The following is a 27,868-nucleotide window of genomic DNA, read 5'->3' as shown; positions in this document are numbered from 1 at the left end:
AATGTATATTTACCTTTTTTGGTTGAAGTTCAAGAAAAAGCTATTAATTTAGGATTTTAGATGTTGAAAATAGTTTGAGCAACCATTGAGGGTTTTATCACAATGTGTAACAAATACAGTGTATTTGTAATGGAACATATACATATTTTGATCTGTACATTTTGTTTAAAACTGGTTACATCAAAAAATATAATAAAATAGATTGTTTTAAAACCTGTATTATGCTATGGCATAAAACTATTGAATTATTTAACTGTCTTTACTTAATATAAAGTTTTCAGCAGTTAACTTTACTGTTTGGTCATGGCTAGGGTATAGACGCACTTTAATGGTGAAGACAGCAAGTATTCAATAAGAAATAATTTTGTTGTTGGTCATTGTAGAGTTATTAATTAAAATTGGGAACTGGAGGCAAGGAATTTCCGGTACACCAGTTCGGTGGGCCTAGAAAGGCCCTTGACATCACAAAGAAAATAATTAAAGCAAACAACACACTTATTTAATTATACAGTACATCAATGATAGAAGCTTAAGCAATTCAACTCAAGATGTCAGGCCTATTGTATTAACGGGGATCTATGACATTATAGGAGTAACTGAAAAATGGCTAGGAGACGATAACAGGAATGTGTATAAAATTAATGGGTACATAATATTTGGAAAGACAGGAGGATTGAAGTGATGGTGGTGTGGAACTATATATTAAAAAATAATCTGCAAGATAGAGAACTGAAGCTAGAAGGTATGAACAGATTATAATATGTGGGAGTAAGATTTGAAAATAACAATTCTTAACAATAGATGCATGCTACAGACCACCTAATGTAGACATGGACACAAAAAGTTTATTGTATGATGACATTAAAAAGTTATCTACTGTAGCTAAAATAATATTATGTTACTGATGAGGGGATAAACTGTGCATGTATAAATTGGCATATTTAAATGGTTAGTCAGTTTGTAATAGCACCAGCTAAGAAATATCATCTTATTGACCTTATCTTTTCAAAAGACTAGGGTATAATTAAAAACACATGTGATAGAGCCACTGGGAAATTGTGACCATAATTTATTATAATCTATATACCTTTGGTCTCTAAAATGTGAATCAAATCTTTTTTTTTAAGTTTAGAAATAGACTATGAAGGAATGAGACAAAGTTTACAAATAAACAACAGACAAGGAATGAAGTCAATAGCAAAAAGATTACCATGCTTAAAACACATATGTTGAAGATTACAAAATAATTAATCCCTAAAACAGCAATTAATAAACAAATGAATAAATGGCTTAGTGCAGACATTAAAAAAACAAGTTCCGAACAAAATGCAAGTGCATTAGAGAGTTTACAGTATATGGAAATAGTACCATATATCTTCAGGTACAGACAAAAAGAGAATTACCATTAAGGGGAACAAAAATAATAATTAACAAAATAATAATTGCATTATTAACATTTTTAAAACTGTAAAACCAATACTTTTCCAGGGATAACCCATGTTCCGGTGTTCATATATTATTGTATGTCTGATGGCTATAAAATGATGGGATAATACCCAGATATTCAGAATTCATTATCAATTTAAGTAAAGAACATCTCTAAAACTATTTAGACTTCCAGAAAGCTTTTGATAAGGTCCCTCACAATGTTTTTAATTTTTAAAGTAAGAGCCATTGTAATTGAGGATCACAGCACATGGAAAATAACTCATTAGCAAATAGGAAGCGATGTATCATCAGGTAGAATTTAATGTGTGTGTGTGTGTGACTGGGGTTCATTGTAAATTTGCTCTTTGCTCACCGAAACAGGGAGACAGACAACTGTTGTATGTGACATTTCAGTAGTTATAAGACGGAGATAACCACTGTCAAAAATAACCATTGCACTACTGTAATATTTATATAAGTCCTAATGCATAGACAAAGATTTCTCCTAAACATGACATTTATGGTAACAGAGAGTTAGTCTAAAGTATAAACGTTGGTTGTAAATGTATGGGTGTAGAGCATTAAAGAAAATGTACTTTTTTGTCCTCTGAAATGCTCTTTTTAGTTACTGTACGTTAAAACTCATTTCAAACCATCACTGAGCTGTGGTGTGACTTTTTGTGACCCTTCAATTTTATAGAGCACAATGTCTAATTGGGCATGTCGTATGTAAACAATGCCATAAGCTTTCATATCAGTTTTTATGTGTGTTTGTCCTTCTGAACAAAAATTAGAGTTTCAAAGATATATAAATGAGTTGAATTTGCACTTACATTCAGGGACTTTACAACTAGCATATAATGTTTAGATTCGGTCCACATGCATAAATAGGATATTATAGCCTCAGAGAAAGAGTTTGAAGAAATGCAACAAGAATGATTCCTCATCTTGGGATTGATTGTCATTTACTGTAACAATAAGTGAAGGGGCCTAAAAAGAAAGAGATTGCAAGGGAATTTAATTCAAATATGCAACAATCTATAGGTTTAAATAGGGACTATTTCACTTTAGATAAACATGGTTACAGTTGAAAATTAAAAGAGAATTCATTTAGGATGGAGAATAGAAAACACTTCTTTTCACAATTAGGTGTGGGTATCTGTTCTGGAACAGGTTTGCCAGGCAGATGGTTCAGGCCCAATCTCTGGGCACCTTTAAGAAACAGCTGGATGTTCATTTACCTCCTAAATCACCAAATGGGCAAGATTGGCCAGAAAACCTCCTCTGATTTGCATCCTGTCTTAATAAGTTTTCTTATTTGTTCGATACTATGTTTGGGTGAGTAGTGTATGTGTAAAAGTATTAATTGTTAAAAACAGTCTTACAATCAAGTCACATATCTTTATCACATGGATTATTATTATTTATGCGATACATTTGTGAAACGTCATTATAACAATTACATATGGTAAGCTAAAATATGCAGCTGGTCTGCTTAAAATGGAATACAAGTTTATTTGTCAAAGAAATACATTTCAAGATGCCTGATGATACTATGCCTGAGTCCACATCAGTAGCTGACACATACGCTGGGGGAAAGACTAATCATGTAGTTTATGTATTTTGTTGGTTAGAAGCATATGGCTTCATTCCCACATTTACTGTAGATATAGAATTTTAATAATTGTATTATCAATTTATTAATTTTACTAATTGTCTAAAATCACAGATTTGAATGGTTAATGTAGGAAACAGGGAGCATGACAAAAAAAATTGCATATACAGTACCATTCTTAACATATGAGTCTGGGCTTCAAAAATCTATGGGTAATACTTGTTGGTGAAAAGAAATGCACTGTGTGTGCTGAATTGTTCATATGATATAGATTCTATATGCTAAAATACATATTTTAATTATGTATCACTGCATAGGTTTCTGTTGCATTGACCAATTTATTACTGGAGATGGTTAATGGAAATAATTTATTTAGCAATTCAAATGGTGCAAAGTTTTCAGTAGAAATCTACTTTGTAAAAAATAAGACTTTTTTTACATAAGAATTGCTAGTAGCATTTTAAAATTACTTTGGTGTAACCTACAACCTGCCCTTTATGGTATGCTCCCATATACAGTATTGAACACATTATGTATGAGTTTAGTTTCATGATTAAAGCAGTACAATACAGCATTAAAATAGAATTACAAATTACGATGACAACAACAAAGCCACAAATGTAATTGTTTTCTTTAAAATGATAAGCATCATTAGACTCTATATGATACAGTCATAATATCAATGATGACAAATGGGATTAAATGAATCACAAAGGTCAAGAAATTACAAATAAAAAAGATACCTGAGTTACCCAACATTTCACAGGGAGAATGAGAAGGAGATTTCCAACAGACTTGATATGATTTCTTTGTTTTACTTACAGGACCTGGGCCAGTGGACCCACCTGTCATTTCTGAAGTGCAACCAAAAAGTGCAACGATCACCTGGCAGCACCCATCCCAACCCAATGGTGTCATCACTCACTATAACATCTACCAGAACAGCACTTTGAAGGCTACTGCAGCAGGCAACAGCACCATGTATACAGTGGCTCATTTAGAACCCTTCAAGAAGTACACATTCAAAGTAGAGTGCTGTACAGCAGCAGGGTGCACACTTTCTTCTGAGTCCCGTGCTGTTTATACCCCCCCAGCACCTCCTGAAGATATTCCTGCTCCACAACTATTCTCTGACAGCCCCACATCTGTGCTTTTATCCTGGGAGCCTCCCCTTCACCCCAATGGTGAGGTGGAGCATTACACAGTGGAGAGGAGAGTGAAAGGCACCCAACAGATATCTACTGCTGCTACTGTGCTGGCTGATGAGCCCCTAACTTACCTTGACAATTCAGTGAGTTTAAGTCCCTGGACAATGTACGAGTATCGGATTGTGGCCTCCACTGTCAATGGAGGCCTCAACAGTAGTGACTGGAAGGAAGTTACCACAAGACCATCAAGACCAGCCGGACTGCAGCAACCTAAAGTATTGGTTTTGGGTCCAGATGGAATTGAGGTAGGGCAGATATTAAGTATTTTTTGAGGGAATGTCATCATGCAGGAATGCTTGTTTTTATTTCAAGTTTCTTTAGTTCCCTGTGCAATGCAACATCCATTATTTAGATGAGATTGTCACTGTACTAATTATTATTACGGTTTGGCTCCCTTTTTAATATTTTACATGAAGGCTACCTCAACTTGAGGCCCCTCCAGCCCACTCCATTACAGTTAATTATTTAATTGATATTTACCATTGTCAATAGAGCAATTAAGGAGTTTGTTGTATCAAAGTACTGCAATGGATCAGACAGGTAGAGTTGCAAGTAGCCTTTGTTCACACTGTGTACCCTACTTATTTATGGGATCACAACCTAAAGTTTTTATTACTGCAGCTAATTATGACTGCCAACTGAAAAGTTATTGTAACAGTGCTGTCTGTAGCCAAATATGTGAACTAACTTTACATCATAATTGATTATTATTATTGATTAAAAAAACAGTTTATTGGAGGATGGCAAGAACAAACAAAACTGATATACAAATTATAATGGGCTAATAAAGCCCTCCACGAATATTGTAGTTCTTCTTGTAATTCAATAGAAAATATACTCAAGAGAACAGGGCAGCTAGCAGTGTTTTTGGCTTGTATTCAGGCTGGATTCAAGGGAAATTAATGTAACCAAACAAGAGGGCTTTGCAGCTTAGAATCATCTTTGTACAAATACACCCACATGCACATTTTTATTCAGACCTGTACAGGTGCCAAAAATATTGGTGGAAATGCTTCTCTAAACAAAGACAGTGTTAATATTAAATCACTCAAATTCTCGTTTTTAATTTGTTTTCACAAAAAAAAAACAGATTCAGTATAATGGTGTTAAAAACCAAAAATAAGCCTAGAAGCAATCAACAAAACAAGTCACCACGTGTCAAATTGTGCAGTGTATTATATCTCTATATAGTTCCTATGTTTTTCAAAACATGCATTCCAGTGACTCACAAGTTTCTTGATATTTCTTTAGATCCTTTAGATTGTTTTGGTTGCAGTGTAAGTCATACTTGCCCTGACTGTTGTCATACAGGACAGAACTTGACCTCTTTCAGACGGTCAAAGATCTGAAAAATGCTTGGGACAAGCTCTGAACTACTTGGAGGATGTTTAGTTGTATGCAAAGAATTGCTGCACAAGTGTTAGTCTTTATGGTCTCAAAGCATGAACTAACATCTATATGTACAGTATAATAATACCAAAGTAGAATACTTAATATGCATTCCTTTTAAGAATTCTAGCATAAGAAAGACCTAGCATGCTCCCTTGAATCCACTTTTTCAATCAAATCTTGTTTAGTTTAAGGGATTACAAAAACGTATAATTTAAACACCTTAATTTAATTTGGTTATTTAACTTACATATTTTTACAAAATAAATGTCATCAAAAGATTTCTCACTTTTATTTCCAAATCAAATGATACTACTTCTGGTTTGCACATTTTTATTTATCTGTCATTTGTGTAAGTCTAACTAATCACTTTGCATTATGTATTACAGTCATTTATCTCATACAAAACTTAAATTTAGATGCAATAAATTCTCTAAATTTTCAAAAAATGTTTTAAAGTTGTATAAAAAGGTTGCAATGATTAATGCAAACTAGCCTGATAATTTACTAAGGGCAAATGTACTGTAGTGTATAGAGCCTTACAAATCATTTAGACCCTTTCTATTGTGCTCCAGTTTGTAAAATTACAAAATCATGCATGCATATTTTTAAATTTAATATTCAAACCTGCATGTTCAATCTGTCTTAAGACAAGTAACAGTAGATGCAAAAAACAAAATTGAAGTAACTGAATAATTGATAGTAGGAATGGTGTTGATGTGAGATGTAACATTTTGCATTCAGAAAAGTGTCCATAAAACTTTTGCCACATATTTTCAGAATTACAAATGTGCTTTGTTGCATACCCCATATGGGATTTGAGATTTGACCCATTGATGTTTTCTCTCATCTCAGCCACTGTACTCTGTTTCACTTTCAAAGTCACCATTGGCCTCATGGTGGAATCCCTTAGAAGTTTCATCTTTGCTTTGGCTGCTCAGTCTGGAGATACATCTTGATCTAGACAGTATCTGAGTCCCCACCACTTTTTGAAAATCAACTTTACCATCCTCAAAAATATTAAAAAGTCTTTGCACTGTTATTATACCTTCTCCCGATCTGTTCCTTTTTTACAACTGTATCCCTCAGTTATTTTGAAAGCTTTGTGATCATTACACTAATGGTTTGGCTCCTTGAGGTAATTGTGAGCACCTAAATTAAGTTTGCCACAGCAATGATGGCTTTTCTGTTTTTTCTATATTAATTATTAATCTATTTAATTCTTTGAATGTTTGTTTTGCTTTGAATGTTAATTGCTAATTGGAAACATCATCACTGCAAGTTTAAAGCAACAAAAAACAGAAAAGAAAATATCTAAATACTTTTGCAAGGCACAGTACTGTCAATACAAAAGGTCACTAAATTGTTAAATAAGAAATATTTCATTTAACAATGGAGAAAAAAATTGTTTGAAATTTCATTCAGAATCTTATAAAATCTTTACGTGTATAATTTACAGTGCCTCTAGTAGATACACCTTCCTAAAATATTCAACCTAATTTGCTGCTTTGATCCATTATGAAGTGCACAGATAGATTTCTCAGGGTTATATACTAATAAATCAGCACTGGATTTTTATTGGTTTTAATATAATTTTGAATACAGACAAATTTATTGTGTTTCAGTTTTTGATGTTGTATTTTCAGGTGACATGGAGTGCTCCACTAATTTCAAATGGGGAAATCCTTCGCTATGAAATACGCCTGCCAGATCCTCGTATCTCTATCACGAACATCTCAGAGTTGAATTATACTGTTACTAAACTGATTCCATACAGTAACTACACAGTTACCATCTTGGCTTGCTCTGGTGGTGGTGGTCACACAGGGGGGTGCACAGAGAGCTTACCTACCTTTGTGACTACATTACCCTCAATTCCACAGGGCCTTCACCCCCTGTCGGTTATTGCTGTTAGTCAGTCATTTCTTGCTATTTCCTGGCAATCACCATCAAGACCTAATGGACCAAATCTAAGGTAAGCCCAACTACCTTTTTCACTGACACTAAAATACAAATGTCTCTAACTGGATGATTTTCATGATTCACTATATTTGGCAACTAATTGCTTTAGAATGAACCACTTTTTTGAAGGTATTCAAAATGTGAAAACAATTATGAAAGTAAAGTATTAAATAAACAAATAACTATTGTTGAAAATTACAGTAAAGTAGAATAATACTGTAATTCTTATGAAATTCAAAACAATAAGTCCATCATTTGTGACCATTTTTCACATTCACCCTACTTATCAATTACATATCATCCACGTTTAAACAGATTCTTCAAGTAATATTGATTGCATTCCCAAAAACCAGCCAAACATACTGCGTAAACAGCTTATTAGTATTTATTTTGATTACAAATACCCTTTACAAATTCAAGCGGACACACACTGACACCCACTATTTCAAAAAGATGTTTATCCAATTTACAGTAGTAAGCATAAAAAACATTGTTTATTTAAATTTAATTCTTTAGTAATTTTCGGGATGGCATGGTGGCACGGTGGTTAACTTTGCTACCTTGCTGTAGTGGAGCCCTGGGTTCAATTCCTTGAGTGCTGTCTATGTGGAGTTTGTACTGTATGCTCTCTCCATGTTATCCTGGGTTTCCCTCTGGGTGTTCTGATTTCCTCCCACAACCCAAAGACCCTGGTGAGATTGAGTGCATGTTTGTGCGTGTGTACCCTGTGATAGACTGGTACCCTGCCATCTGTCCATGTTTTCTGGGATAGGCTCTGTCTCCCCCGCAACCATGTGTTGGTTGGTAAAAATTGATGAACAGATTTAGTCATTTCCCAGTGGGCAAAAGATGTATAATATACGTCTATTAAACGCATACCTTAGACATTTAAATGTGGTCCGCAATTCGTCTAGAATGAAATTCTAATATACGTCTATTGTTATACGTCAATTATATGTCTATGATTAGATGTTCATTATACGTAAATGGTTGGAGTTCTATTATACGGATAAATTTAGAAGACTATTATACATATATGGTAGGAGTTCCGGATAACTTTAGAGGACTTATATACGTATATGGTTAGAGGTCTATTATACAGATAACTTTAGAGGTCTATTAACGTATATGGTTAGAGGTCTATTATACGGATAACTTTAGAGGTCTATTATACGTATATGGGTAGAGGTCTATTATACGGATAACATTAGAGGTCTATTATACGGATATGGGTAGAGGTCTATTATATGTATATGGGTAGAGGTCTATTATACATCAAAGATAGGTTTTACAGGTGTAGAAACTAGTAAATCAACCCAATGATTTGGTTTAGAAATGAATTCTGAAAATACACATTCACACCTGAAAAATATGTATTTAAAATTATACATTGTATACAATCAATCAACAATCAACATATGGGCAATAATCACAAATCAAAAACACAACTAGTCTTAAACTTCAGCTACAATTTCTGGTAACATGGCAATATACAGTATAATAATGACAAACACAAACTAATTACATTAACACACTAACTCAAAACCACATTTTGATTCAAATATACATTTTAAAATGTAAAACTTCTATATTTCCAAGAAAAAAAATATTACAATGGAAGTTAAGACGATTTTTGTCCACTATTTGCAAGCCCTGTCTAATTGTCCTAATTCTTTTTCTGTTGATGTAGGGTGGGACTTCAGCACCGCAGCTAGGAGAAAATTATATAATATTACTTCCCAAATAAATGATGATTAATATCTTCTTTAGTATAATCTAAAAAATGAACGGTTTACTAAGCTCAAAGCTGAAATAAATGTATAAAATTTGGCTTGCATCATAGCAGTTGAGCAATAAAGTCTGTCATACAGAGTACCCAAAGTTTGAAAGTACAACATAGAATAAGAATAGAGAAACGGCAAGACGAGTTTGTGTCATCTTCCCCATTCACACTATTTTTATGTGCCTTTTTTTGCTTATTCACATACTATTTTAATCAAAATAATATTAAGAAAGATCTGTATGTATTCAGATAGTATTGTTATTATTTATACTTACTCGTCAAAAGAGGATTGCTGAGATATTTGCGGATAAATACTTCTACGTTTGAAAAACGTGTCCAAAATGGTGACCAACGAATACTAGCAATGCATTGTTGTATATAACCGGAAAATATGCTGGGTTAGATATTTTCTCAACGTATGCGTTTATTAATGTTGTCGATATTATGGTTGAAATTTAACATTGATAATACATCGCGGCTATGTGCCCCCTGCTATGTGCTGATGTGCAATTTTAACGCATTCAGTTAGTAAGGATCGGTCACTGTTGTATGGTATTATATATAATGACATTATGGAATAGGATGGGGACAGGCCTGGCATCACGGGGGGAGGGAGGAGTGTCGCCCCTTCAGTTTTGGGCAAAAAGATTTACCTAACTTAATTTGCACCCTGAAAAAACAGTTGTACTTTGTCAATGGTCTGACAACACTAAATGACACTAACAGTCACTCAGACTGTTTGATGTGCAGGAGGGCTATCCATCCAGGAACTGCACATATCAGAGTCGTTATTGAGTGTCAACATTACGATCCTGTTTGCTCAGGTGGACCGATTCCTTGCAGTAGTTTGTCATTATACTTAAAATCGGACTAGTAATAGCAGTCTGTGCTTTCTGTTGGTTTTACAACATTTTTTTCTTAACGATTCAGAACCTCCATGTAGCTGCAAAAATGAATGCTTATGGTACTTTTCGCTCCAGGCAATACAAACCATGAGAGTGTACGAAGTAAATTACGGCACTCTGCACAGTGTACGAAGTAAATTATTTTGCAGTAATTAATTTATTATATTTATTACTATATTTATTATACACGTGTAAATTAATTACTGCGAAAATAATTTACTTCGTACACTGTGCAGAGTGCCGTATACTCCTAGTTGCGGCACACACGATACATACAGTAAAAAGCCTCAGACACTGTGTTAGATGTGTTTTCGATGTTATATATGCATTTATTAATGTCGTCGATTTTACGGTTGCAATTCGACGTTGATTATACGTCGCGGCAACGTATGTATACGTATAGCCGTATTTTCACCGTGAATATACGTATATTCTACGAATCAATGCCCACTGGGTTGGATGTCTCTTCATAACTAATTGCTAAACCATCCTAGCTACTGTAATTTATGGTACAGTACATTATGTGAACATCCCTCTTTCTTCAAAGATCTTGTAGAAATTAGATCAATCTTTGACATTGTAGAAATAAGAATCCTCCCATCTTCATCTGCATTAAAATGTGTTTTTTACTTCATTTGTTAAAAGTTTACATTTCAATTTTTTATATTGAATAAAAGTTGATTATGTGTATGAATTCTTCATATTTCTAATTATCTGAGGTAGATTCCTGGTAGACCAAAACTCCCGCCTTTTTCGCTTATAATGTTCATGGTGGAACATTTTCTTAGACAGATACAAAGCTGCATTAACATTTATGCTTTTAATAAACTCATGTCGGTTGCATAATACTTTTAATTCAATACAGAATGTACCATGTAATCTACAGTCTGTAATAACCTGCTCAGTGATCTGAAGATCTACAGATATAAGCACAGGGGAGTGGTTATTACAGTGTATTAACCGTAAATCTGATCTAGCTTCGCAATTATTTAAACTCAACAGCTGTGATCCACAAGAACACCAGTTCAATGTTTACAATGTGCATGAGAAGAAAAAATTGTGAATGTCATCACCGAAGGACATCACCATTTTGTCTAAATATATAGCCAGCAGCCATATCACCCTACAACTCACAACTGGCAACCCACTGAAGCTAAGCTGGTGGGAGTACCTGGATGGGAGAGCTCCTGGGGAGACCTCCTGAGGAAAAACTAAGGTTGCTGCTGGAAGAGGTGTTAATGGGGCCAGCAGGGGGCGTTCACCCTGCGGTCCATGTGGGTCCTAATGCCCCAGTATAGTGATGGGGACACTATACTGTAAACAGGCACCGTCCTTCAGATAAGATGTAAAACGAGGTCGCTTATCGAAAAGAGTAGGGGTGTTACCCCGGCATCAATTTCCCATTGACCCTTACCATTCATGGCATCCTAATAATCCCCCTACTGTCTATGAATTGGCTTCATTACTCTGCTCTCCTCCCCACTGATAGCTGATGTGTGGTGAGCGTTCTGGTGTACTATGGCTGCCGTCGCATCATCCAGGTGGATGCTGCACATTGGTGGTGGTATAGTCCCCATTACCTGTAAAGAGCTTTGAGTGGAATGTCCAGAAGAGCGCTATATAAGTGTAAGCAATTATTATTATAAAATAATTTAAGTCAAAACAAAATAATGTAAGTCACGATTGTCATTTGAGGCACTGTATATGGTGAGCCATATATTTGCCATATCGATCAGATAATGCAAGGTAAAGAATTTGAGTTATGTGAGCAAAGAGTACATCAAAGGTTGTGAGGCTCGGTCATTGACGTTTTTACATACAGTTAGTCAATCAAGCCAAAAAATATTTTTTTGGATATTCACTTCATTACATTGACTCCTCTTGTCAAATATTCAGAATTTCAGTATTAGGCATACATTGAATTATACACAAACATATTTGTGCCAAATACAGAAGATCTCTTCATAAGCTTTTTTGTTGAATTATTTGAACTGCTGAATACATACAAATCATCTTATGTATCTACATATTGCTTGCTCCAGTTGTCTGTACTGTATTTCATGCAACTTTCAGAATTATGTTGTATCACCACTTTTCAGCTACTCAGTACTGCACACTGTACATGCTTGAAGGTTTGGAATAATCATCATCATCATCATCATCATCATCATAAATTATATAGTGTTTTTCTGGAAACCCCACTCAAAGCACTTTACAGCTAATGGGTACTCCCCTTCACCACCACCAATGTGCAGCAACCACCTGGATGAAACATGGAATGAAATATGGAATTATTTTCTCAAACACCTTTTAATGCAAAGACTCTCAGTAGTATGACAGCAGTCTCTTCTCAAGAATTAGTAACCCCACCCCACAGGGTGGATCATCATCTCCATCCAGTCAAACACTGATGAATGGTACACAGATGCAAGGATAGAAAGCAAAGAATACCTAACATACTATACTACAGGTAGTAATCATGATAAATTTCAGATTTCATGGTATACCATAATGCATACAGTATACTAATTCTAGTCATCATCATTATCCTCCAGATCCACTAAGTTCCAATTCCAGTTGCTCTAAGACTTACTGAAGTGTTGTACCTTGATCTGAAATCTAGATTCTGTCATTCAGTTGGTTTAGTAATGTTATTGCATTAGTAAGTAACAACATCAGATAGCGTAAAAAACTTGTATCTATTACATAGCCATATCAAATTTTATTAAATAACAGAATTAAATATTCTGTTAAATAGCTCTCAAAACACCCTTGCACCCTTAATACATCTGTGACAGAGAGGGTCAGAAGTAATTACCATCTTGAAACGTCTGTGTGGTATTGCATAGGCTCATTGTTCAAGTACAAAGTAGATCAGTTGATGTGCAAGATTACTAAAAGAGGAAACATACAGTACTAATACTAACTACAGTAACTCAGTAACTCCAGATATACTGTCAAACACTTTAATCAGTTCTTTATATTTGTTTTTGTGAAGATCAGCAGTCTGCAGTAAATACTATTTTCGCAGTTGACTTGCTATGGGAAATTGTCCTGTCATTTATTAAGTCTGTTAGGAAATGCATGGATCTTGGGATGGTTGATTTTTCCCAGGAGAATATTAGGCAGAAACATTTCACATAGCAGCATGCCAGTATTCCAGGTTTGCTTTTTAACTTTTTTACTATCATTCATCAGTGCCAATCTATCATTGTATTTTTGTGATTTAAAAAGATTTGTATTGTCTTTTGAAATCCAATGGTGAAATTACTGGTTCTGAAAAATATCTTACTTCCATTAATGTACAGTCCTTCTGTACCGATTTGTTTTTAATTTTAAAGATAATTGGTTTTTGTAGAATTAATCACAGTTACTTTATTGATTACCTAATAAGAATCTAGAGTACCTACAGGGGAGCCTGGAGGGTAATGATTGAGCTTCAGGTTAGGAACCTCAAAAACACGTGGTCAAAAATACTCAAAGCATTAATTATCAAAAATGTTACCAAATGTACATATGAACATCCTTAGAAGTCAATAGGTTGATAGGAAAAAGGATGAGAATCAATAAGTTGAAAGTACCATTACGTAAAAGTTTTGAAACGTTGTGTCGAAAAAGAGGTTTACTTTTTTCCCAAATTCTGTTGAGTTTGCTATTATAGGGATCACTTGTCAAGAAAGTGTCCTAAATCCTAAAGGTTTATTGGCTAGATTAATATATCCTTAATTGAGTACCAAAAACCTAACAAAATTGCATTTTATCCATCTTTATTGGGTCACAAACTGAAAGCCTCATTGTAGTATTTAAAATGAAATAAAGACAAAACAAATTTAATGTTTTACTGTTGTTAACTGATTCCTTGAGCATTTACAGTACTCCTCCAAATAATGATAACATGGAAAGTAAATTATTAGAACAAGTAAGTATATTCATTATTAGAATGCATATTCAAACATACACTGTGGGCATAAATAACATATGCTTTGATTTTATTAAGGAGAATAAGCAAACAAACAAATTAACAAATTTGCTAAAGGCTAGAGGAGGTCCTAGTACCTACAGTAAGTAATAGAAGGCCAAGAAAATTGACTGAACAGTGAATTATTTTGTCTGTGTTGTTAAAAGGTCTAAGAAATAACTTTGACCAATTTGTCTTATATCCAGTGATATCTAATTTATCAAATGCTCCTAATGTTTTATTAATATTAATATTACACATGGGGGGCTGATGTAAAGCCATCATACTGAAAAATTAAATCTGGTTAGCATGATGAAAAATATGTGTTGTTCTCTGTATAGCAAAGGGAGAAATGCTGGCATGTTGTTTAATAGCTTGTGGTTCTAATAAGATTACAAGCAATAATGTAACAATGGGCACTCTTGTCAAGTACCCCATAAAACAGAAGGTATCACTGTCCCAGTTTGAATAAATGTTGTGTAGGTGTTTAAAGTATGAATAATATTAATAAATGACCAACACCAGACTGTTTCTGAATAACCCAGATATGTTGTTTCTTTTCTGCATCTAAACAGCACAATGGACAGAATGATGAGGTGTTTTATATACACAGTTTTATATACAACATACATTAGTAAAAGAAAACCATCTCTCTAAAAAAACTTTTTTTTTCTTTGGTTGCCGCTTAAATCCTTAAACTAGTATTCTATATTATAAAGATTAGTCATTATAACAAAAACAAGGTAACCATATTATTGTAGTACATCTACATATGTGAATGACTGCACTTTTCAAATGTTCTGTATTATGTTCATCTTAGTTTTTTTATCCTTTTCAAATTCTATGAGTTCTTTAAACTCCTAATCCCAGGTAAAGTTTTCATTTTTTTCAGTTTTTTGATTGTTAGACTTATTTTGTTATCAATCTGGGAAAAACAGAGAATCTTAACTAATATAAATGTTTTGCAATGTAGACCCAATGCTTTTGTTTTCAAGTAATTGAGATGGTACATTTAAGAAACAAAGAATACGTATCTCTTGAGGAATAATGGCATCTAAGAGAACCTCTTGTAACTTCTTGTTATTGCATTTATGAGGATACATACCATTGCTTTTCTTCTGTTTCAGAACTGATTAGGCCATAAAATAAAGGCCTATTCTCAAGAAAGATCATTAAAATTCATGACTGCTTATGTGTGCTGTGTTTATTTAACAGGGCTTATAAACCGTACATTAAGCTGAGCCGTTTTGATTATGGAAAAATTAGCATTAAAGTTGGGGGGGGACATGGACCCAGCAATAGAGGTGAGAAAAACAGCAAGAAAATTGTCACAAAGAAGAGCTCTGATAATCCATGTGATTTTCCTGCCCACAGATATGAACTATTGAGACGAAAAATCTACCAACCATTGGCCTCCCATCCCCCTGAAGATTTGAATCTGTGGTACAATATTTACGCAGGAGCCAAATTGTTTTATGAAGATAAAGGCCTTAGCAGGTGAGATTACAAAAATTAGCTTTAAAACAAACTGTGGTGGTGTGTACCAATCTGTTTTGTGCACTGATGCCATCTTTTAATACTGTTTAAAGATATATTAAGCAAATATTCTGGAATCAAATTGTTTCCTGCTAATCTTTTGTAGGCAATTGTCATATTTCTTCACATGCAGAAAGGCTGTTTTCAGGCCTTTAGAACTTCAGACTTTTGTACTTTAGCTGATAGTTTTTAACACAGGATGTGACAGCATTGGATTCGATAACATTTAAGTGTTTTGAACAATTATTTCTGCTTTCTTTGTTTGCCAAAGGTTTACAACATATCAGTACAGGCTTCTGGTACACAATGATGTGGGATTCACCTCTGGGAAAGAGGTCAATGGCACAACACTGGCTGGAGTTCCTGTAAAGCCAAGCACTCTGGAAGCCCAGACATTGAATCATACTGCTATAGAAGTTAACTGGAGTCAACCAAGTAAGACTTATCGTCTTGTTCTGAATTTTTATAAATGACTAATCCACTGTTGTAGAATGACTTTCAAACCTTTTTAACGTTCTATAGTGTACACCTTTGTTTTGTTTGTGGCAAATAGAATCCAGATTTTTATGTTTACATTTAAAACAATTAAACAAAATTGATTTTAAGAAAAAATTATTTGAAAATCCCATGAGTTCAGACTCATCCATTTTCTAACCATTTTATCCAATACATGGTTGCAGGTAAGTTGGAGTCAATGCCAGTAGGCAATGGGCACAACATGAGATACACCCTGGATAGGCACCAGTCCAACACAGGGCAGACACAGACACAAACACATACGCACTCACACCAGTACAGATCATATGATATAGTCATTTGTATCTCCCTTATTAGGATTTATTAGTGTAATACATATTCGAGTAAGAACCACCCTTCCAGATTAAGGTGAGACCAGTCTCCTGTAGTGCTGTGATTGGACTGAGAGTTATTTCATTTTCAGAATTCATCTCAGCTGCCGCTCTTAAGTTCGACCCTTTAACCTGGAAGGGTGTTACTTCTCATATACATGTACTGTATACTCGATTACTAGACAATCATTTAAATATTTTCCATATTAAATATTTTCCTCTGTCTGAATTGTACAGATTAATTCATTTTAGTTGTCCTTGATATACTTTAAACCGGCATATAGTTTAAAAAGAAAGGAACCTTTTGAAACCATTTATAATCATGTCCTTGCTTTTTTTCCCAAAATGCAGCTTTTCAGAAAATATGAGAAATTAACTTCTGCAAATCTGAATTAATAATTTATGATTTTAGCCTAAGACTTGTATCAAGTCTTAAATCTAAACAATTGTTATCCTGACATGCAAATGGTGGTTCTTTTTATAACATACAAATCACACTTCTGTTAAAATAGACATCTGTCTTTAATTGCTTTGTTTTTTATGTAGATTGTAAATTTAATGTATATGCACAGCATATCACGTTTTGTGTGTTCAATGAATAAGTGTTAAGAATAGATTAAAGTTGTAACATATTCGTTTATTATTTGTACCGCATTTCAGATGTTCAGAACGCACTTTCATTGTTAAATGTTGTTATTGTTTTATTTTAATGTTATTGTTAATTAATAATTATACTAAAGATGGGGGATTTTTAAACAGGAATATTTAAGTGATTGGAGAGATGTTCAGAAACTTTCATCCATCCTTACCAGCTTTCTTGGTCAAACCTCTTGATTGGAGAGGAACACTTCTGAATCATTGCGTTTGTTCCTGTTTGTGCAATGTCCCCAGCACTACAGGACATGCAAGGTGACGTGGACTTCTACACACTCTTCATTAACTCTTCACACTCCAACCGCTCTGTCACATTTCCGCCTGATATCAACTCTGCAGTGATTGAAGAGTTGCAACCCAATACGCAGTACAAGCTCTGTATCCAAGTCTTCAATGGGGTTCACACAATCAACAGTCAGGAGGTCTTTATCACCACTTCTGATGGAGGTAAGTATTCAACTTATTCCAAAGGTGAAAATGAAATAGGCTGATTTTTTAATTTAATTTTTATCTTTTTTAAGTTGATAGCAGTCCTGCGTCCCAACAAAAAAATATCTTGTTCTTAAAAGAAAAAGGGGGATAAAATGCTTGTGTGTTGTCAAGAGGTAGATCAATAATAGGTCTCTTGTGTGGCTGCATTAGTGTACTTTAATAAAAAATATTAACACAGTCTCTTCTGCTCTTCTTCTGTCAATAAATCAAAGCAGTTTAAAAAGCAGTTAATGCTTTTGTTTTTAGTTCTTTGTTCATCAATAGTGATTTGTGCTGCGAAGTAGAAAGCTTTTAGGAAGACACTCAAAACAAAGGGCTTTCCTTTATTTGCTGGCAATGTGTCACGCATCTTTACCTCTTGAAAACAAAATCCCTCTGCCAGTTGTAGCACATGCACTTCCTTACATTTCAGAGAATTTTTTTCATTATCTCCCTAACACATCTGTTCACTTGTACTCTTGAAAAGCAAAGAACTTAAAGAGCAAATTGTGGGGATTCAGTAAATGTATTATACATTAGTACAAGTTGCCACATCTGTTTAGGAAATGTGTTGACATCTTGACAGGTTTGCTGTCACAAGATGTTTGACTGCATTCTGTATCACATGGGCATCTCATTGAGGCTAAGAAAAATCAGTGAGAACTGAATTAAAGGAGGCCAAGGTTTCTATGAGAAAAGTATTTGACATATCAGATTATTGTAGGTGCTTGTTAGTCCCTCTGCATTTAAAACAAAACATTAAACATTTTACAGTGTTAAAAATAATGTGTTTTTCTTTGAAAGATGAAATGCTAATACTTGTTCATTATCTGCCTTCTTGTAGTAGACTGATAATTTAAAGCAATTTTTTAGTTCCAAGATAACTTGAGCTAAGATCAAGCTATTCAGGAGTTAATAATCAAAGTTGTTCTTGCTTAAATTGATAAAATAGAAGGCATTCATTGTGTTATGTGTTAGTTTTTATTGTTAACAGGTCTATAGTCAAAGACCTCATTGGCTTTATACTTTCTGCAGTATGTTTGTCAGTTAAAGCACAGATATCTATCAATTGAGAATGAAGTCTAATTTATTGTATTTAAATAGTAAATTTAAAAGTAAAGTGTTTGTTACCATATCTATAATTTATATTGATAGATTTTAAATATAGATAAGTCTAGTATGTGTAATCCTTGTTTACTTAAAAGAAGTGCATTTAATTTTTAATTAGTATTGTAGAAGAACAGCATAGATTCTGCTAAACAAAAAAAGTCATATTACAATCTGTTAATGAATGAAATTCCAATTTATAAAATACTGTAGTGTATTATGCATTTACAAATACAAAAAGTTGGTCAATTGGAAGTTTTAGCAGTTAAGAAATGTAGCAATAAAACCTTCTACAATACATGTAAATAACCTTCTCTATATAGTTATTCTCACTGCTGGATTATTTAGGAAATAAATTGAAGGGAACATATTGATGCATTTATTACACTTATAAATCAGTAGATGTTATTCTGAGCAGGGATCTGTTTTAGGCTTTTCATCCTTCATGACATATACAGATGCAGCCATTCAAAATGCGCGGGCGATACCGCATTATTTTCCGGTACGCTGTACGCAGTCTACCGCAAGTTACCGGTAAATACCGCGAGTTACCGGTAAATGCCGCTAGTTACCGTAAATTCTCCTATAATACGACAAGCAAAATAATAGTATCCGGAATTTCCGCAAGGTGGAGCTAATAAAGCTCATCCTCTCATGTTTGAGCCACCAAAGTCTTTAACGAAGATATTACTAATAATATTAATAATGAATGACCTTGGACAAGCTGTAAGTGTAAACTCAAAGTATTGCCCTGGTCAACATTATTTTTTCATTGACCGTCTTTGTAAAAGTAAGACCACAGCATTTCGCAATCACGCATTTGTTTCCAATAATGCAAAGTACAGTAATTTTTTAGAATCAATTCACCATGCCTTTCACATGCTCATAAAAAAGATTGATTTAGGAACATAAACATATTACCGCATGAAAACTGTACTGTATACAGTATGTATATGTATATTTAATGTCTTAACTGTGCCCGTTTAAGTATTGAATATTCATATGGAATTTACCACTGAAGGGAAATCTTAGTAGCTGAGCATAAAAAGAATAGGAGCATACTGCAACGCGTGTGAAGGCCATTAACTATATTAATTTTGGAACATAAACATACAGTATATGGCTGGTCTCGGTACTTTAAAGAAAACATACACGAAACATGGTTTCATTATGACCAGAATCGGTCTTGAGATATTTTTAACTTGATTTACAGTATTTGAGAGGTATGTCTTAACACCGATACTACAGTACGTAAATACTGCTCACGTATATGTTTCTAGGTTTATATTATGCATTTCATATGGTCAAATTACTTTTGAGCAACTAATAAGAAGCGCGAAACGGTATGCCCAGGGCGTTTTAGTTTCGTTTTGTGCTGGGACTCTGCTTTAACAATGTCGCCGTGGATTGATCAGAGATATCAAGTACATACAAGTCATTTTTTAAATGTTGTAGTTCGTCTTGTAAAAATGTTACGAGTACATCATCTATCAACAATTACACAGGTTCCTTTTCCATATTGCGGATTTTGGTTACGTAATATTATTTTCTAAATTTCACGTTGTGAATATATGATTTGGGCAAACAGAGCCGCAAAGAAGTACATTATGGGTTGTTGTTGTTTTTTTTGCAGTTTTATCTAGAACAAGCGATGCTTAAACCTTTGTCTGATTCTTGTGAAACTATCCACACAACAGTTACAGTACCTAGGAGTTGACTTCAGTGATGTCACTGATGGGATGTTTCTAAAAATCCATCCTCTGTAAAATGTCTTCTCTAGTTGTCCTGCATATGTATTCGCTAATGAAGCTGTGTGTTCTGAGCCTGGATCTCTACATTTCTGTATGAACCAGTTTAGAGGGCTAAAGACAGCTTGTGTTTAAATTTAGTGTAAGGTAATTTATGCTTCTAAAGTCATGGTCAGCATTTATTATTGTACTGTGCTGTAAACTTGTTCTGTGCCTAGTCACATTATTTTATAGCGTTTTTATAGCGTTAATCAAATCTGGTGGCGCTGTGTGTTAGTTTCCTGACTCCCATGTCACATGGTCTGTGATTGAATCCCATGGAACTATGACTTTATTTTTTAACAAACATTTCTTTGAAAAAATGAAACGTTTCCCTTGGTCAGAGATTAAATAAAACCTCACTCGCACCAAACAAATTTATATTTCTAAATATCACAACATGATCGAATTTAAGTCTTTTTAATAACAATGAATAGTCACCTATGCGTTACAAAATAAACATTTATATTGATTTGAATCGCGTTTTGATTTAAATCGTAAACGCGTGTTTAAATATATGTGTTTAAAGGCGATATAATGTATAAAAGCGCTGATTCTTAAGGAGTGTGTTCCGCCGGGGATTCCAAAAATTGTTTTTTTTTAATCACGTATCTAAGGAAATTTGCAGTATAACTTTGTTCATACACAAACAGTGGCATGTTACATTATAATTTGGGTGTCTCCTCTTGCCAGAAAGCTCTAAATTGCATTTTGAGTGCGGTTTTTGACTTTTTCTAAATTGCAACCCATAAATAAAGCTGATAAAGCTTAGACTAACTGTATTCTAAACTGTATTACAACAGCACATTGGACAATGCAATGTAAATTGCAAAAATGCACTTGGAATCTGTCCAAGCCCTCCTACGAAAATTATTTAAACTGCGACACTGATCATTCATCTCTAAATAAACTTTATTTTATATAGCGTTTTAAGCGAATAGGTAATTAGATTGCTCATAAACCTAATCGCTTTTTCTACATAAACACAGCGTGATTGCTCTCTGAAAATGCTTTTCCTTTATATTTAGGCTCAGATTTCAACTATAGATCGTATTATTATAAACTTTCTTGGAAAAATGTATTTTATGTAAACCATGTTTGCTATTAATTCATTTAGGGCTAAAAAACGTTCATTGTCTTCCAATCGAGTCGAGTTGACATTGGAAGCTTGCCACTCCCAGACTGTTACACCAACGCATTAGCATGTTAAAGCGATTTCATTGAGGAGCCCAGCTACCAGTTAACACTGTACTTCCTATTTTGAAAATACCTGTGAAACCGGTTTAATTCGTCACAGCCAGCACTCCGGCAGAGAGGGGGCTGTACTCATAAAGTAGAAGCAGGCGAGATTTCCAGTGAAAGACACCCCCCCTCAAAAACCCAGTAAGCGGTAATGCTTTATGTTGAAAATTGAGGTGGATTTTGAGGATGATAAAGAGGATAAACTGGGATGGGAGGAGGGTTTGGTTTTGCATAAGGGGCGGGATTATGATAATTGGAGGAATTTGCGAGAGTATAAGGCTTTGATATATTTGATTTTGTATTGTGGTCGTTATCTATGTTTTTGGTTGGTATTATGTTTATATGGTTGTTTTTGTTGGTTGGTTGTTATTATGGTTATTAATAATACGATCTATAGTTGAAATCTGAGCCTAAATAAAAAGAAAAAGCAAGTGATTAGGTTTTTGAGCAATCTAATTACTTATTTGTTTAAAATGCTATATAAAATAAAGTTTATTATTAATTTGCTGGACAGAGTGGTGAACATTATTATACATAAGACAAAGATAATGATCCTGATCAGTTTAGAAATCTGTGTATGCTGTAAGGTTTTTACTTCTTAAACTTTTAAAATACACGTTTCGAATAGAAAGAATTCCTCTTCCTGGTACAGTCGCATGAAGAGAGAGGCGAAACAGCCCTACACAGCCCTGTCGCAGTACACAAATATAATCATATCGTTATTAAATTCTTTAGATACGCGATTCCATATTATATTCCCTTTTAATCAAATTCTAAAAGTATGCTTGTTGACTCCGGTATCTCTTTAGTTAAAGACTTCGATGCTTAAAATGTTTAGGGAGAAATGGAATACTGGTGTGTATTTTTTACTTTAAAGTACCAAGACCAGCCATATACTGTATGTTTATGTTCCAAAATTAATATCGTTTATATTCTTTTTATGCTCAGACACTAAGATTTCCCTTCAGTGGTAAAATTCCATATAAATATTCAATACTACAACGGGCACAGTAAAGGCGTTTACTGTAAATCTTTCTACGACAGACCAACGGACCACGAGTGCCGCTGTCGGTCAACTAATCACGTACCGCGGTACCCCGCGTCATCTTGCGTCACTATGCGCGACACCGTAGCCAATTACCTCCGGTACGTGTCTCTACCGCACACTTTGAATGGCTGCATCTGTATCAACAATTTAGATGGTGATTTAGTGAATAAACTAGTAACATTTGCACATACAATAATAGGAGGAATGGCAAACACCATAAGGGGACCAATGACTAATTTATAGGAAATAATCATGGATTTCTCACATACTTGAAGATTATATTTAGTGTTGATAAAAAGTGACCTACAGATCCAGCCATTCAGAATGCATGCCGGATAATGCAGCACATGTCTCCGTGCACACCTCAAGACATCGCAGTGTGCTAACTTTTTTAAAATGTATTCTGTTGTGGGACTGAAGTGAAGAAATGTTGGCAGCTAAATATGTGACATGTAGATATTTTGGAAATATTTTGACATTCGTTTTAATTACTTTTGCAGTTCTTATAATTGACAATGAAAATGCTCATAGACTGTAATATAGCACATCGAGCCCAAGCAGCAGTTTAGTACAGTGGCCGCCTGTTACTAAAGTGAGCAATTAGAATCCTTTACAAACCAGGAATCTTGCTTTATTTTTTACGTAGCTGGATATATAAAAATAGTTAATTATTATAGCTTTTTGTAAATGTGATTTGCCTCTTTTAGATTTACATCCACATGGAGAAAACCTATAAATTGTCTTAATGCAAATTAAGAACACATTAATAATGTATTTAGAACAACAAAGTTGCACTTGTAAAGCACAGCACCTATTTCAGCTTAACTTTTCTGATGTAGCATGGGAGATATTGTTTCGTGCCAGCCATCACATTATCTCCTCCTTCCCCCTCATTAGGGGGAAGATGACTTTAACTGGGTGTGGGCTTTTATTTCTACTCTCATATTTGGATGCATATTTTTATAGTCATTGATGCAGTTTTAGTTAAGTAATTCCTGGTATTAATCTGGTCTTTTAAATACAAAAATGTTTAAGTCACTGTCTAATATGTTTCTTTAATTAAAATATTAAATAAATAAAATAATTGTCTTATAATTAAATTAAATTAATTTTATACCATACTGACATTTTTATTATTTTATATAACACAGTATTTAAATATTCACTTTACATTCACAATCTCATAGTGGTACTGGGGGCATATCAGATGAAAAAAATGAAGACAATAATGTCAGCCCCAAACCCCACCCCCCGGTAAGGTAATAAAGGTGATAAAAATTCAGTCAAAGGGGTGCAGTGTCTCAGAGTTCAGTGCTTTTGTAAATTAATGAGAGGCTATGAACTGCAGGAGCTCAATGTTAGTGGTTTTATAATATCAAATTTTAAAAAATTAACGACAAAACATCTTCTTTTTCTGTTTCAGCTAAGTGAGACAAATAGAAAGTAAAATTAGTGGAGATGTAGTTAAATAAGGTTCAAAAACATTTTGCATAACAAAACTATCAAACAAGCATGCCTTAATTTAGATTGGATATCACAGTACAGTAGGTGTCAGAACTGCTCAATGAAATAAACTGCAATACAGTCAGGCAAACAGATTTTAAATTCTACAAGCAAAATTAGCTGTTTAAGTCGGCTTCTCAAAAAGATTTTTATCATTTTGAAACCTTTGACTGTATGTCTCAGTGACTCATTCATAGTATAATCAAAACAAATCACCCGCTGGGCACACCATGTGAAGCAGGGTTAATAACTTCTGTTTTAAAAGGTTTCAGATTTGTGTTAAGATTTGTATCTGTTGTAATTTTTAATACAATGGCGAATATAATTGTGGTTCTACTGTTTATCGCCTAATATTGCGATTATTATATATGTGTGTTGTACCATGATGTGATGCAATAGTCCATCCGGAAATCAAACTACTCACTTTCTGAGTAGAAGGTGGCCACCTAAACTGCTATACTAATCTGCTGCTTGAGCGCAGTGCACTACATTACATCTATGAGCATTTCATTGTCCATTAGAATTATAAGGACTGCAAAAGTCTTTAAAACAAATGTCAAAATATTTAGAAAATATATATTTTTAGCTGCCAACATTTCATTAGGTACATGATTCAATATTAATATTCCCAATGAAGTGGTATTAAAGCAGTATCACAGCTTTTTTTTACAATAACAACAGTGAGTACAGTGTTCTTATTACAACAAGGATATAACATTATAACTGTTTATGAAGTATATAAACTTTATATAGATCAAAAAGTCAAACCTTTTCCAAAAAATGTTTTCCATTAAATAGTTATGAACAAGGTGGGATACTGTTGTGTATTTTGTTATTTATATTTATCTACCACTATCATCTACTGTATGTGCATTAGGTACAATATACATACTGTATGTATGAGACTGTATGGCTTTAAAGCCACTACAGTATTAGTAATGCCTTTTAGGTTCCATTCCCACCACTTTATTTGAATCCTGTTTCATTTCTCTCTGCCCCATTGTCATCAATATAATAAATAAATCCTTGAGCACTTGTGTTGTACCAGCCATCCTCAAAACTGCTGCCATTACCCCTGTGCCATAAAAGCCAAACATGACTCTGGACTATCTAAACAATTTTCACCCCATCTCCAACTTCTAAATTCTGTTACAATTCAGTTAAATAACCATCTCATTGCAAATAACCTTTTCAAACCACTTCAGTCTGGTTTCTGATATCTATACAAGGCAGAAACTGCACTGGTCAAAGTCAGTAACGATCACTTCTAATAGCTTCTGATTCTGGTTCTCTTTCTGTCCTCATTCTTCTTGAGCTCAGTGCTGCTTTTGACACTGTTAACCAATATATCTTTTTTATCGTCGTGAGACTGTGTTTGGAGTTTCTGCTACTGCTCTTATATGGTTCAAGTCTTACCTCACTGATCGCTGTCACTTTGTTCTCTTGGTGGATTACCTCTGAAATTGGATTTGTTAAGTCTGATGTTCTCAGGGCTCAATACTGGGCCTCCTACTTTTCAGTATTTCAATGTTTCCACTTGGTCAGCTTTTAAGATCACATGACCTCAACTTTCACTTCTATTCTGACGATACTCATATCTACATCCATACCAAATCTGACACTGATGTGACTGTCTCAATTCTCTGTAATTGCATCTCCAACATAAAAACATGGAAGACTCAAAATTTCCTTAATCTAAACTGTAACAAGACTGAAGTCATGCTTATTAGCAGCCCCCATTAACTTTGTAAAGCCAATGCTGTAACCCTATCTGTGGATGGTACTGTACTTGGGCTTCAGTCTAAATGGAAACATTGGTGATATTTTATTCAGACATTACATTTGACTCACATGTGCAACACATTGTCAAAATATCATTCTTTCACCTCAGAAATATCACCAGACTACATCCTAAGTTGACACTAACAGTCACTACCAGTTTCTGAGAAGCTGATCAACGCATTTGTCTTCTCCTGAAACTACTGTAATGTTCTGCTCTCTGGGGTTTCTTAATCCACATTGAACAAACTCCAGCATGGCCAAAATTCCATTGACCAGGTCTAATGCAAGTGATCACCTTACTCTTATCCTGGAGTCCTTGCACTGTCTTCCTGTCGGGTTTCATGTCGACTTCAAAATCCCCATGGTCACCTACAGTATAAGGATCTGCATGGATTGGCACCTCAGTAACTGTCTGAGCTACTATCGTCCTACACCCCACCCTATGACCTTTGCACTTCTAATTCTGGTCTTTTATCTGTCCCCCAAGCTCGTCTACACTCTATGGGTGACAGGGCCTTCTCCTCTTATGCCCCAAGGCTCTGGAACACTATTCCTAATGATATCAGAGAGTCACATTCCCTAAACTCAAAATCTTCTTCTTTAGAAGAGGCTTTACTTACTTAGCTGGTTCTGTTTTTTTTAGCTCCTACTGTATTTAGTACCCCCATCTAATGTCTCCTCTCATTATGTATTTTCATTGTGCATATCTTGTGTATTTTTTATTGTTGATGTCATTCTGTAAAGCATTTTGAGAAGCCACCTGTAAAGGTGCTATATAAAATACAGTTTATTAGTAGTAGTATAGCATGTTTGAAATATTTTTTTTTATAATTGAAATGTAAAGTTAAATCGTTTCCTGATTACTAGTTGCTGAAATTTGGATTACCTTAGGTACATTAGGTACAGTACATTTTACATTAATCTTCCATTTTTATACAGTATTTTCATCTACCATAATTTCTCTTTAGTTGTAAAATTCCTTATTAAATATTCATATTAAGTGGATTTAAACATGCACAGTAGAAAACAGATTAAATGAAGCAATCATTTTACTAATATCAAAAGCACCACATGTGCGACCTATCGATCATCTTTGGCCAGTAAATGCTATGCGCCATGTTACATGTACCACATTTGGAAGAAATAATGTGCATCATGAGTGGCTGCATATGTACCCTACAGAATCTCATCGGTGATTCTGAGCTGTTTAATACCCATGAAAGGAAATGTTCATTTAGGCACCTCTGTCGGGCCATCATGACAACGCAATCTGAGAACAATATATAGCAAATAGTGTGGAATTTACTATAAACAAAGAGAAATCCTGATTAATTACATGGTAGTAATAAGAGCTTATTTACAAAACTGGTCAGTTTTGTCACCATACCTCATAAGAAACTATTACAGCCCTAGAAGGAGGACAAAGAAGAACAACAAGGAAAAATCCTGGTCTCTGGGGATTGTCATAAACAGATGGGTTAAAGGAATTAAATCTCTTCAGTCTAGAACAAAGGGGGTTGAGAGGATCCATTTGTGTAAAACCTAAAAGGGTATAGATAGTGTCAACCCAGGGGATGATTGCAGAATCAGCAGTGAAGCAAGGACATTAGGTAATAAATGGAAACCACTGTGAATGGCAATT

At 34.3% G+C, this 27,868-nt stretch overlaps 1 protein-coding gene across 2 annotated transcripts in view; it reads left to right on the top strand.

Annotated features, from left to right (window-relative positions):
* Positions 1-27,868, top strand: part of ush2a (Usher syndrome 2A (autosomal recessive, mild)) — a 409,409-nt gene that overhangs the window by 244,920 nt on the left and 136,621 nt on the right. For both annotated transcript variants that reach the window (XM_015346259.2, XM_069180084.1), the window contains exons 40-44: positions 3,868-4,496; positions 7,287-7,615; positions 15,623-15,745; positions 16,056-16,219; positions 17,524-17,733. In XM_015346259.2, the coding sequence (XP_015201745.2) occupies positions 3,868-4,496; positions 7,287-7,615; positions 15,623-15,745; positions 16,056-16,219; positions 17,524-17,733 (1,455 nt within the window). The remainder of the gene's footprint in view (positions 1-3,867; positions 4,497-7,286; positions 7,616-15,622; positions 15,746-16,055; positions 16,220-17,523; positions 17,734-27,868) is intronic.

This window comes from Lepisosteus oculatus, chromosome 2 (genome assembly GCF_040954835.1).
Source record: "Lepisosteus oculatus isolate fLepOcu1 chromosome 2, fLepOcu1.hap2, whole genome shotgun sequence".
In the NCBI taxonomy this organism is placed as follows: domain Eukaryota; kingdom Metazoa; phylum Chordata; class Actinopteri; order Semionotiformes; family Lepisosteidae; genus Lepisosteus; species Lepisosteus oculatus.
Note: the sequence above shows the minus strand (reverse complement) of the source record. Positions and strands in the feature narration are given on the sequence as shown.